The sequence below is a fragment of the Propithecus coquereli genome, unplaced genomic scaffold (genome assembly GCF_000956105.1).
Source record: "Propithecus coquereli isolate 6110/MARCELLA unplaced genomic scaffold, Pcoq_1.0 Scaffold2343, whole genome shotgun sequence".
NCBI lineage: Eukaryota > Metazoa > Chordata > Mammalia > Primates > Indriidae > Propithecus > Propithecus coquereli.
The window spans coordinates 81,161-94,963 of record NW_012147890.1 but is presented as its reverse complement, the minus strand read 5'-3'; the positions used below and the strand labels follow the sequence as shown (position 1 = coordinate 94,963).

The window sequence follows — 13,803 nt, the reverse complement described above, 5'->3', positions numbered from 1 at the left end:
ACTCATGATAAAATGGATGAATTGGGAGTTTTCTGTTGTCAGTTTTGAAAATTCACACCAGGAAGCTATAGGTGCCTCTCATTACTGCCTTTGGAAGGATATAGCCTTACTACTGCATTTAGACATTAACGCAGGTTAAGTTTGCTGGTTTGTACCCAAACTTGACTGAGTGTCTGATATGTGGCATGTCTGTTTCAGAGTTATCTTAAAGAGTTATCTTAAAGGTGCCTATGAAACAGGATTTCACAGATTTGTAATTTAAGTTATGGTCATCAATTAAAATTAGAAAATGACTTATTGGCTTTGTGTTGTCAGCATAAAAGATGCCATTGTACTTGGCATATTACCTTTCTAATGTATATACAGAATTGTCTAGGGAAATAATTTGGATAACTTAGCAATAATTTTGTAATAGTTCATTGAATTTTAAATAATTATCAATTTATTATTTTTGTTGTTACCAGAAAAGGTGAATCTGAATCAGGAACAATCTAGAGTGTGATGGTGTGTGTGGTGTTTCTTGTTTAGGTAGCAGTATAGAATGGAATTAAAAATCAAATGAAATCTGAGGTACCCTGAGAAAACACAGACTCTGACATATTGGGAGATAGGAAGATATCCTCATGTAACACATGATACTGATTTACTTTAGGGTTTGTTTTTTTAAAGTCATATTTTACCAGGGGAAAATGTAATTTAATGCCAAGAGTTCTCCCTTATATCTAATCAGATTGTACTAATAAGTTTTTTTTTTTTTAGTTGTATAGGAACATAATATACTCATTTTAAAAGGCAGCTCTTTTAGACCATGTATTTTCTTCTTCCTTCCTTTCTTTCTTTTTTTTTTTTGAGACAAAGTCTTACTCTGTCGCCCTGGGTAGAGTGCAGTGGCATCATTGTAGCTCACTGCAACCTCAAAGTCCTGGGCTCAAGCGATCCTCCTGCCTCAGCCTCCTGAGTAGCTGCGACTATAGGCGTGTACCACGACACCCAGCTAATTTTTCTATTTTTTAGTAGAAACGGGGTCTCGCTCTTGCTCAGGCTTGTCTCAAACTACTGAGCTCAAGAAGTTCTCCTGCCTCGGCCTCCCAGAGTGCTAGGATTACAGACATGAGCCATCATACCCAGCCTTCATTTTCTTCTTGTCTCCCAATAGATAAATACATTATTTTGTGAGGGATCTTATTCTGATAAGTTGAATATGAAAATTTTGTCAAGCAGCAAATTTCTTAAAGTTGGTTTTTAAAAATGAGTTATCTCTTCTAAAATATTCTCTCTGATTGCTTTTAGGTTACCTAGGGTATGAATTAATACAGACTTGGAAACTCTGAAAGAACTTAGAATCAGCATTTTGAGGTAAATATGTACATACTAAAGTAGTGTTAAGGTTGCCCCTTCAGCTTTATTAACTTCTTAGCAAAACAAATTTGTGTACGAAATGAGAAAGTGTAACCTCCATGTGAATGTCTCTTAAATGACTAGAAGTATTCATAGTAAGTGAAAGGAGACCACTAATGGTTTGTTCTTCCTGAGCTTATGCTAGTAGATGCATTACCGCAAGCTAATGTGCACAGACTAAACCTGGTGTCAAATCTAACAAAATCATCCTTTTGATTAAATCAATCTTTTCATATCTATGCTTTATGGTTTCTTAGTTTTTGGTTTATAATCTCTTTTAGAGAGCCATCCCAAATTAAAATTTTTCCCCAACATTAATATTGTTAACTGTGTTCTTGAATTCTTAGATTCACAAATGAATTCTATAAAAGTTTATAGTATAGGTTTAACTGCTTTGAGTTTGTGTTTTTAATTCCATTTTGGGAAATTGGAATTGCTGATGGATTGTGTACATGTATTAGAGCCTTATTACTAGGTTATTTAGATTTCTCAGCCAAATACCTCTTCTGGTGACCTTCTTTATTTCTTTTGTCTATGTGAATTTAGGAAATAACGTGTGATTTTTTTTTTTCATTTTTCTATAAGGCACTGTCGTTAGAATTTATTTACTTTGAATACAAGGAAATCAAACAAAGTAATCCATTTTGAAATTTTCCATAGCTTTTTATTTCCCCAGATCTCTGGGAATTAAGCATGCTGTTGTTATAGCTCATTCTCTTGTTCTTTGTTTTAGGATAAGATTGGTATCCTAAAATAACCCAAATGTCTTTTGTTTAAAATTTAATACAAAATAATGGGCTTTTATTCAACTCTTCATATCAACAGGGCTCTCTTGTAGATGTGTTTATATTCAGTTTACAGGAATCTTAAAGTTGGCTATTTTTGCATTTATTTTTAGAGCAGAAGCTTGGGCATGCTGTGATTTTCCAATAAACTGCTGTCACAATGTCAAAATGCAGTTCAGACAACAGCAACACAGAGATCTCAAATATTAAAACGGTAAATCTGTGATTTATCATATGTAGAAAGAGGAAGAGAGTTTATTCTTTTTTTCTTGTCTATTACTGAATTACAGTCATGTGTCACTTAACATCGGGTATACATCCTGAGGATACATTCTGAGAAAGGCATCCCTAGGTGATTTCATTGTGCAGACATCATAGAGTGTACTTACATACACCTAGGCTATATGGTATGGCCTATTGCTCCTAGATGACAAACATGTATAGCATGTTACTATACTGAATACTGCAGGCAGTTGTAACATGGTGACATTCGTGTATCTACTCATATCTAAACAGAAAAGGTACACTAAAAATATAGTGTTATAATCTTGTGGGACCTCTGTTGTATATGTAGTCCATTGTTGACCAAAATGTCGTTATTCACTTCATGGCTGTATTTCTAAGTGAATAATTTGTGGAAGCTATGAAACAACCTAACTCATTTTATGTGTGTAAATTGTTTGATGAGAAATGTAAAATCTGTAGTTAAAAAACAGTCAAATGGAGTTATTCTTTTGGCTCTGCCAAAGCAGTTAACTATAAGCATCTATGAAACTATTGAACTTTTACTTACCAGCAGGGATTCAGAGCTTTTCATTAAGGCCAAGTTAAAAAAAATCTACTTAAACATGCCAAAGAAAGTTAAAATTGGCAAAATTATAGGTTTTTCTGTTTTCACATTATTAGATTACCTCTTGGATTTGCTTTCCCTAAATAGAAAGTATGTTACTGGGGCAAGCCACTGTCTACTAAATGAACGAAAATTAATTTATATATTATAACCTTATGGAAAATATTATTGGGAGGGTTAAATTGGTGTCCTTTATTTCCTTGTAAATCCTCCCTCTTGTCAGAGCTGGTAGGAGTGGGGTTGATGTGTGTTTCCAAACCAAATAAAAATGCATCTTGACCTATCCATGATTCTGTTCTGTACATTATTGTGCGGACATTAATGAATTTCAGATTCAGTTTATCAAATTGTTAATTTAAATGTATTTCATATATATAGGTCACTGTAGCTGGAAATTTAAGAGATGAAAAGAATGAGACACACATCTTGTTCTTACGGAGCATGTGCTCCAGTCAGAGAATAAGGTGTATATATGTGTGTCTGTGTGAATATATGTGATATGATATAAATTGTGAAAGACAGACGGAAGCTGTTTGAGGTTTTTGTCGGGTGAGTGCATTGTTTGTTTACCGTGTCCTGGGTATGGTTTGGTACAGTGGGTAATACAAGTAAGTGTAGACATACAGTCCCTATACTCGAGAAATCCAATTAATAGTTTAAGTGGTCATATTTAAGTGAGAATGGAGGTAGAATTAAGAGAAATTATCTAAATAGAAATTGTTTAAAAATTATCTAAATAAAAATTAAAAGTATACAAAAAATTGTATACTTTATTTTATGAATATTAGGCAATATACCCCAAGCCTCCATAGTATAACTGTTGAGGTCATATGGGTTTAGCACATAGGTTGAAAATGCAGCATTAAACACTTTTAGGTGGCCAGTTAGGGAGGATGTATAATATGCCATAGGCATTCAGCCAGCAAAGATTTCTCTTCACTTGTGGAAATTGCTGGTGAATGGTGGTGAGGCAGTGATAGGATAGCATTCCTATGAATGAGCCAAGTGAAAGAATAGAGGTGACTGAGGTCAGGCCATCTTGAGTAGGGGACAGTAATGTTCAGAGCAGCATTTGGGACCAGATATCACAGAGAGATGTGATTTGATTAATTTCCTATTTAATATTGAATTTCTTTTTTAAAAAAGTTTTTAAATTGACACATAATTGTACATATTTATGGGGTACATAGTGATGTTGTGATACATACAATCCATCATCTCAAACATTTATCATTTCTTTGTGTTGGAAACAGTCAATACCTCCTTCTAGCTGCTTGAAACTGTTGTTAACTATAGCCATCCTGCAGTGCTATAGAACTGCGGTTCCCAATCCCCGGGCTGTGCATGGGTACCAGTTGGTGGCCTGTTAGGAACCGGGCTGCACAGCAGGAGGTGAGGGGCAGGTGAGCAAGTGCCCCACCCCTCATCCGTGGAAAAATTGTCTTCCATGCAACTAACTGGTCCTGGTGCCAAAAAGGCATGGGGACTGCTGCTGTAGAACACCAGAACTTATTCCTCCTATCTAGCAAACTTTTAGCAAAGTTCTCCCTATTCTCCTCTTCCCCCTACTCTTCCTAGCTTCCAGTATCCTTTCTTCTACTTTTTGCTTCTATGAAATCAACTTTATTTTAGCTTCCACGTGGGCGAGAACATGCAGTGTTAAACTTTCTGTGCCTGACTTATTTCACTTAATATAATGTCCTCCAGTTTCTTCCATGTTGCTGTGAATGACAGGATTTTGTTCATTTTTGTGGCTAAATAATATTCCACTGTGTAGATATATCACATTTTCTTTATCCATTCATCTGTTGGACACCTAGGTTGATTCCATATCTTGGCTATGTGAATAATGTTGCAGTAAATGTAGGGGTGCAGCTGTCCCCTCAGTATACTGATTTCCTTTTCTTTGGATAAACACCCAGTAGTGGGATTGCTGGGTCATATGGTGGTTTTATTATGTGGTAGATTTTTGAGGAACCTCCATACTGTTCTCCATAGTGGCTGTACTAGTTTATATTCCCACCAACAGTGTATAAAATTTCCGTTTTCTCTGCATCCTCACTAGCATTTATTATTTTCTGTCTTTTTGATAATAGCCATCCTAATTGGGGTGAGATAGTATCACATTGTGGTTTTGATTTGTGTTTCCCTGATGATTAGTGATGTTGAGCATTTTTTCACATATCTGTTGGCCATTTGTATGTATTTTTTTGAGAAATGTCTGCTCAAATCATTTGCCCATATTTTACTCAGTGTTTGTTTTTTTGCTGATTTGTTTGAGTTCCTTGTATATTTGGATATTAATCTCCTCTCAGAGCAATAGTTTGCAAATATTTTCTCCCACTCTGTAGGTTGGCTGTTCACTCTGTTGATTATTTCTTTCGCTGTTCAGAAGCTTTTTAGCTTGATATATTCCCATTTGTCTGTATTTGCTTCCGTTGCCTATGCTTACTCAAAAAGTCTTTGCCCAGATCACCAGACCAGTGTCATGGAGCAGATTCCCAGTGTTTTCTTCTAGTAGTTTTATAGTTTTGGATCTTACATTTAGGTCTTTGATCCAGTTTGAATTGATTTTTGTACAGGGTGAGGATTAGGGGCCTAATTTTATTCTTCCATGTATGGAAATCTAATTTTCCCAGCACCATATATTTAATACATTGTCTTTTCCCCAGTGTATATTCTTGGTGCTTTTGCTGAAAACCAGTTGGCTGTAGATACCTGGATTAATTTCTGGGTTCTGTATTCTGCTCCATTGTCTGTATTTGTGTTTTTATGCCAGCACAACACTGTTTTGGTTACTGCAGCTTTGGTAGTGTATTCTGAATTCATAATGTGATTCTCCCAACTTTGTTCTTTTTGCTCAGGATTGCTTTGGCTATTTAGGGTCTTTTGTGGTTCCAGACAAGTTTTAGGATTTTCTTTTTTAATACTCTGTGTCATTGATATTTTGATAGGGATTGCATTGAATCTATAGTTTGCTTTGAGTAGTATCAAATTTCTTCTTTATCAATTCCCTTCTGATAGTTTGTATTATTTTCTTAAACATTTTTTTTTTGCAAAATCTGATAGAATCCTTATCTTTTGACAGTTAAGCATTTAACTTCTGTATTCTCTTATTTTTGACAGTTCTTTTTACAATGAATGTATCTATTTTCCCTTTATTTAGAGCCTAAATGCTGATAAATATATACCTTTCATTTCAATGTTTAATGTTTTCTTCACTTTCATTCTCAAATTGATACTTAGAAGCCAACCACCTATCATTTTTTTTCCCAAACTCTGTGCAAGTTTTAGGGTGTAATAGGGAAAGTTACAAGACATGTTTTGTAAGAAAAAAATTATCTCTTTTTTGAGATGCCAGGAACATAGCCCGGGCAATGAGTGAATTTGTGACTCCTCCTTTCCCTAGCTCTTTATCTGCTGGTTTGTAAGAATAGGATTGTCACACCTAGATGAAGTTGGTGTCTTGAGGTGACACTGGGCATGAAGAACAGTGGAAGTCTAGGGCTTCTTTTCTTTTCTTTCTTTTTAAAATTTTTTCAGAGACAGGATCCTCTCTGTGGCCCAGGCTGGACTGCAGTGGCGTGATCACAGCTCACTGCAACCTTGAACTCCCAGGTTCAGCCAATCCTCCTGCCTCAGCCTCCTGAATAGCTGGGACTCCAGGCATGCACCACCAGGCCTGGCTGTTTTTTAAATTTTTTGTAGAAATGGAATGTCACCATGTTGTCCAGGCTGGTCCTCAAACTCCTGGGTTTAAGGGATCCTCCCACCTTAGCCTCCCAAAGTGCTGGGATTATAGACATGAGGCACCAATGCCTGGCCAGGGCCTTATTTTCCAAATAGAATTTGGGTCTGTTTTGTTAGTCTTGGGCCAGCTTCCCTGGCCTGCCAGATTTCCCTTGTGCTCTTACTATCTTGTACAGAGGGGACACTGCCCAGATTTTCCCTCACTTTGATTGTTTCCCAAATAAGCATCTTTGCAGTTTTAGAAAGGATTTCCTGATAGCAAAAAGTGAAAAAAATACTCATAAGGACAAATAAAGAGAAAATTTCTAAGTTTCAGATGTTTAGAAGCTTCTAGATAGAGCTCACCCCTGGTTTTTTGGAGTGTAAATGATGCTGAACTCTTGACTTTTCTCCTACAAAGCTTTGTCGTGATCTGGTTGCAACACTTCATTATCTCCATGTTTCTGGTCTGAAGGTCTTTTTCTGTTTGGTCCCTGACTTTTCCTTTCCTTTTTTCTTTCTTTTATTTTCTCCTTTTTCCTTTCGTTTCCTTCTTTTTCCCCTTTCTTTTCTGTTCACTTTTTTCTTTTTTTCTACCTAGACCTTTTTCAGAAAGAGATAATAGTGATTTAGAGTATCATTTTATTTTATTTTATTCATGAATTGCAGAAAATTTAACTAAAGCTAGCTTGGACAGTGAAGGAATTTGTTGGCTCAGGTAATCGGAAAGTCTGTTGTTAGGCTGGGCTTTGAGGTTGGTTGATCCAGTGGATCATTGATGTCGTCAAGGACACAGTTTCTTTATTTTTGCCATCCCATATGTAGCACTAGTTTCATCCTAAGGCTAGGTCTTTTCATGGTTGTAGGGTAATTTCAGCAGCAAATGGCGCTGATAATTTCTTGAGCATGTTCTGAGGGAAAGAAAGCATTTCTTCTCTCAACCATCAAATGAAAGCCCTAAACTTTTTACTGTTGAATTAGCATGAACCAGTTCCTCTGGCCAAAGGAGAGCTGTGCACCCATGGATGTAGATCTGGATGACTGGCACACGGCAGAAAATAAGAAACGGAATCCTCGATGACTGTAGTGAGCTACCATTTGGCTGAGACCAAGCCGAGTTGGACACAGCTGTTACCCATGGAAGAGGTGGAGAGTGGATGTTTGAGAGTTAGCCACAGAGTCAGCTGTTGTGTCTTTGGATACATAAAGGATGAAATGTTTATTCATATTTAAGTAGGAAAGGAAGAAAAAGGTTTGTGTTGCAAGAATGAGAATAGGACGAAGAGTATGTGCTTTATAAACATTCGCCCCACTTGCTTTGTCAGCACGTGTGCGCTTGCTCGCTCTCTTTCTCTGTGGATTTTTTTTCTGGACCATTTAAGTTGCATACATCATGGACCTTTACCCCTAAATACTTTAGTGTATATTTCCTAAGAATAATGATATTCTCTTATATAGTCATAGTGCAGTTATGAACTTCAGAAAACTTTAGCATTGCTATTATCTAGAGTTTTGAAAATGGACTAATGTTCTTTATAAGTGAGATTAGTATCTCTTAAGAGATGCGTGCACTTGCATGTTCATTGCAGCATTATTCACAGTAGACAAAATATTGAAACAACGTAAATCCATCTGTCCATCAATAGAGAAATTGATAAATTGTAATACACACACAGAGGAATATTTTTCAGCCCTAAAAAATGATGGAAATCCTGCCATTTGTGATAAGATGGATAAACCTGGATGATATTATGCTAAGGGAAATAAGCCAGGCACAGGAAGATAAGCTCTGCATAACGTCACTTATATATGGAATCTAACCAAGTAGAATTCTTACAAGCAGAGAGTAGAATGCTGGCTACAAGGCGGGGGAGAAGCAGGAAAATGGGGAGATGTTGGTCAAAGGGTGCCAAGTTTCAGTTATGTAGGATGAATAAGTTCTAGAGATCCAGTGTACAGCATGAGGTCTGTAGTTAATAAAACTGTGTTATATACTTGAATTTGCTAAGAGAGTAGATCGTAAGTGTTCCCACCACACCAAAAAATGGTACCTGTGTAAAGAGATGGATATATTAATTAGCTTGACCATAATGGTTCAAGATGTATATGTATATCAAAACATCACACTGTACACCTTTAGTATAGCCAATCTCAATTTTAAAAAATGTTCTTTATAGCTTTGTTTTCCTCCAGTACAGGATCTAGTCTGAGATCAAGTATTATATTTAATTGTCATGTCTCTTTATAATTTTCCTTAATCTGGAACATTTTCATAGTTTTTCTTTGTATTTTATGACATTGAATTGTTGAAGAATATATTCCCCCCCTTTAAAAAATAGGACATTCCTCATTTGTTTTTTAGATTATTTTTCTGGAGTTACTGTTATTAATGTTATCCATATGAGAAGAAATGATGATGATCTTAGGGAGGGGTGCTGCCAATTCCTGGATGTACCTGCTTGTACTGTGGTTATAAATTTAACATGTCAGGAGATTCAAAAGGTTTGGTTGTCAAGGTAGGGGGAGATGTGTTGGCTATTTATTAATATATCACTGCCCTCTTTTCTCCTTTGTTTTCTGTTTCTGTCCACCAGCAGGACTTATGTTTGTTTCCTGATGCCTTCCACCATGTCTTTGTTAAGTCTGGATGAAAAGGGAGGGGTCAGGCTTTGATTAGTGTTTGGGTTGGGTGAAAAGTGAGAGGTCAGGCTGCAGGGTGAATAGTCCTAGACAGTCAGCAGTCTGTAGCCAGGAAGGAGAATTATAGAAGTATCATGAGAGTGGTTGCCAGCGGGAGAAGGTCAGTGCAAGAGCCTGCAGATCTTAGCCTAAGGCCTTCAGAGTAGCCTGTTGATCTAAGGAAATTAGGCAAAACAGACTTCCACATGGTATTCTTGGCCATTGTGTTGAGAAAAAAGTTCGCCTGATGGGCCTGCAAGTCCTGGGGGCCTGAGGAATTTGGAAAAGTGGCTACTAGGTATGGGGTAAAAGGAATGGCTATTATTGGGGCTTTGTTTCAGTAGAGAATGATCAAATTATTTCTCATGAAGAGCATAGTTCTCTTTGATCCAGGCAAAATAATGGCTTGATAGTTTCTCATAAACTTTGCTTGCCACCTTCCTCTGAGGAGTATGAGAGCGATTGTTCCCCCTGGTCCACAGACTTGCTGTCTTGCTGAGGTCCTTAGCTCCTGCGGTGGTGTGCCCTTGCGCAAATGACTTGAGATAGCACTTTGTGGTAACTGGATGTTGAATTCTTGTCAACTGAGTTCGTTTCTGAAATTAGAGTTCAGTATTGTGCTTCTGCATAGAAGAGACTCTACACTTAAGATTTTTTGTTGAATTAGATGCAACAACTTATGTGTTGTACTGTGGTTATAAATTTAACATGTCAGGAGATTCAAAAGGTTTGGTTGTCAAGTAACAAAGAATTGTATTGTATCTTCTGGTTTCATAGAGTAAAAGCAATGAATACTCCAAAGCAGTACAAGGGAGAAAATTCCCTATTGGGGGCAAGTAAATTCTGCTGATAGTCAGGAAAGCTGGTGATAGACTTTTACAAAGAGATTAGAAATCCTAACCCTCTGTTCACAGGTTAGGAATTCAATTTTTGTCATTTTACCTAATCAAATTTGTGTGTGGGGAAAACTATGTGAAATACAGAAAAGTGCTCAGATACCATGAAAAAAATTTTCATTTCATAGAGCGATGTGCTTTGTTTTAATTTATCTAAGATATGTATAATTTTAAAGATACGTGTTTAAATAGTTGGTCAGCTGTGCAGTTGTGATAGGTTGTCAGTTGAGAAAAAAGACCTTCTGTGTTCATGGTTTTTTGATAAAATGACAATTTTGGCAGACATTTGAATCTTTTCTATGTTGTAGGCATAGTACTAATTGCCTTCCATACATTCTGTCATCATTTTATCAATAATAACGTCATATAACAAAGAATGTTTAAAATTTATTTATTTTATATATATACATATATATTTAACAAGGCATACTATACGTACTTTCTTTTAAAGTGTGCATTATGGACATTGTTCTGTATCAGTAAATATAGATATGTATTGTAATCTTAATGGATTCAAAGTATTATAGAGCTATACCATAATTTAGCTAGTTTTTTACAAATAGGTTTTAAAGTTATTTCTTATTTTTAAGTAATAATGCAGCAACAAATATTTATGTACTTATCATTCTGCAGCTTTCTGACTCTTTCTTTTAAGCAAGTTTCTAGGTATAGAATTGCTGGGTCAGGTATAAAATGCTTGACTTTTAAAACGATCCTCTTATATCAAGAAAAAGCTTAAACAATTATAGGAAGAGTTTAAAAAGGCTCATAGGAATGATATTCTGATGTTTCTCTTGTTTCTGTGCTTTCTTTTGTTTTTAACCCTGCATGGTTGTGTAATGGTATTCTTTTTCCCTTTTGTAGTAAGCTGTGCTAGAACAAAAATGCAATGAAAGAAACACTGGATGAATGAAAAGCCCTGCTTTGCAACCCCTCAGCATGGCAGGCCTGCAGCTCATGACCCCTGCTTCCTCACCAATGGGTCCTTTCTTTGGACTGCCATGGCAACAAGAAGCAATTCATGATAACATTTACACGCCAAGAAAATATCAGGTACTAATGCGAACACTAATACTGGAGCATTCTTCACTAAAATGGAATACATTAAACTTATATAAAACTCATTTACCCTTTCAAGCCTCCCTCTTCTGAGTAATTTTCTCATTCAAAACACTTTTATTCTTAATAGTCCTTTTCTTTTCTAACATCTGCTGAGTAATTGGATTTGATAGTTTCATTTGTGAAGTTCCTTACTTTTTTCCCCCTCTGAAAACTTTACTGTTCCTTAATATCCACTTGGGTGTGTTTGTCCCAATGAGCTGGGTAGGAATCTAGATTAGTTTGAAAATGTTCAACCCATGAACTGGTAGAACCACTCGTACTCTTCGTTCTTCATATTATTCCAGAGCAGTAGTCTCTGTGTGTAAAAATAATTTTTAAGGAAATTATAAATTCCATTTGAACATATTTTTATGCAGCGTAGCCATATATAACAGACATTTTATTCCTCTGGTAATAGTCTTGTATAAAGTATATTCTTGTAGAAAGTATGTTTTTGTGATAAATTTATTAAAGGAAGGTTTTAGAAAACAATGAAATTCCTTGATTTAAAACAAAATCCAGTTTTCTAAATTTTGTGCTTAGGTAAGAAGTGTATAATCTTTTTTTTCCACCATATTTCCAGGTTGAACTGCTTGAAGCAGCTCTGGATCATAATACCATCGTCTGTTTAAACACTGGCTCAGGGAAGACATTTATTGCAGTACTACTCACTAAAGAGCTGTCCTATCAGATCAGGGGAGACTTCAACAGAAATGGAAAAAGGACGGTGTTCTTGGTCAACTCTGGTAATAAAAAGTTATTTTATCAAATTGTGGAAGAAATTTGATGGGATTTTATGTTTAAGCAGATTTTTCTGTGGGTGTTAAGTTAAATGATTGAAAGTGAAGAGAGTTTGACAAATACTATACTCGTTGAAGCTCTGCTAGCAGAAATATAATTTTGTCCTATTTCTTTATAGTATTTCTCTTAAATGTTCTAAATTTGAATTTCTTTTGAATGGATTACTTTTGGGACATAATCTAAGTTGTTGCTGTTATTTTTGTTCTTGATGTTTTAGCTTCACAAAGTATGTCAAAAGGTGCTTAATTATGGATAGGTAACTTTTGATTTGTGATTTTGCTATACGTGTTATAGAAAGAAAGTTATATATGCTTATTAAAAGTTAGATATTCAGTAAGACGTTAAAATACTGATTTTTGTATGTTTGGGATTATATATCAAAATAAAAAATATAAAATGTGAACCTAAGCTAAGAAGGTCCTAATATCTCCATGTCACTCCTCTCCTTATTTTTAGATTGCCTCAGCATAGCTACGTGTATTAAATATGTATTAGACTGTCTTATTTCTTGGTGAAACGATCTGGTTTTATTGCATCAAGCAGGAGGGTGGATCTGGAGTGGTTACCATTCTAGCCTGAAAGGTATAGTCTTAGGTTAGAGGAAGCCAACTGTAAAGAAGAAAGGAGGTGGTATAAAGTTCTCTGAAATCAGTGACAAAAAAAATGAGTTGACGAGTCTAATAAGTATATTTTGGAGGATAACTTTGGAACTCTGATTTTAAACTAGCTACTTAAAAAATTTGTGGTTAGGTCTAATATATAATAATGATTTTCATAACTGTTAATCATTAGTAGTCCAGAGAGCCAACTAGGTAAGATTTCTTTTATTTACATGGAGTGTTATATTTGTAATCAGCAAACCAGGTTGCTCAACAAGTATCAGCTGTCAGAACTCATTCAGATCTCAAGGTTGGGGAATACTCAAACCTAGAAGTAAATGCATCTTGGACAAAAGAGAGATGGAACCAAGAGTTTACTAAGCATCAGGTAAGACTTGTAGAGAAATTTCACTTTATAAATCCCTACAAGTCCTTGACATGGTTTGTAAGATGACCTATAACCTTGGTTATCAGAGTTAGGGTTGAAAACTCTACTTTTCTTGTGCTCTATCAGCCTAGAAACTAGCCCTTAGGCACTCTATTTCACTAAAAATTCTCATCTTAAAATCAAATAAACTTACTAATTTTTATCGCTGTTACTTTGTAGAAAAGAAACAGTTTTCAGTGTGATCTACTTGCTTGAAAAACACAAATTCATATGACCAACTTGCAGTAAATTTCATAAAATTTGCTCTTGAGTTAAATGTCTTGAAACTGGAGAAATTTCTTGGTTGAGGTCTTTGGGTCTTTGATGGAGACTAACTCACATTTCCACGTAGCCAGCAGATGTTGAGGGCTTTTTGTGTGTTGGCGTTGGGGGATATAAAGTGTTTAAGAAGAGATACTTTCTAACTAACCTTAAATAGCCCACAGTCTACTAGTATGTCTCACATACTGGGTTGAGTTCATTAATAAAGCATTTAAATGTCCACACAATGATAAACTAGGAAAAGAACATTTAGTCT

At 35.7% G+C, this 13,803-nt stretch overlaps 1 protein-coding gene across 1 annotated transcript in view; it reads left to right on the top strand.

Annotated features, from left to right (window-relative positions):
• DICER1 (dicer 1, ribonuclease type III) overlaps positions 1 to 13,803 on the top strand; it is a 74,566-nt gene that overhangs the window by 16,113 nt on the left and 44,650 nt on the right. The window contains exons 2-6 of the mRNA XM_012645507.1: positions 1,291 to 1,356; positions 2,297 to 2,397; positions 11,202 to 11,390; positions 12,022 to 12,184; positions 13,096 to 13,226. Of these exons, the coding sequence (XP_012500961.1) occupies positions 11,247 to 11,390; positions 12,022 to 12,184; positions 13,096 to 13,226 (438 nt within the window). The 5' untranslated portion in view covers positions 1,291 to 1,356; positions 2,297 to 2,397; positions 11,202 to 11,246. The remainder of the gene's footprint in view (positions 1 to 1,290; positions 1,357 to 2,296; positions 2,398 to 11,201; positions 11,391 to 12,021; positions 12,185 to 13,095; positions 13,227 to 13,803) is intronic.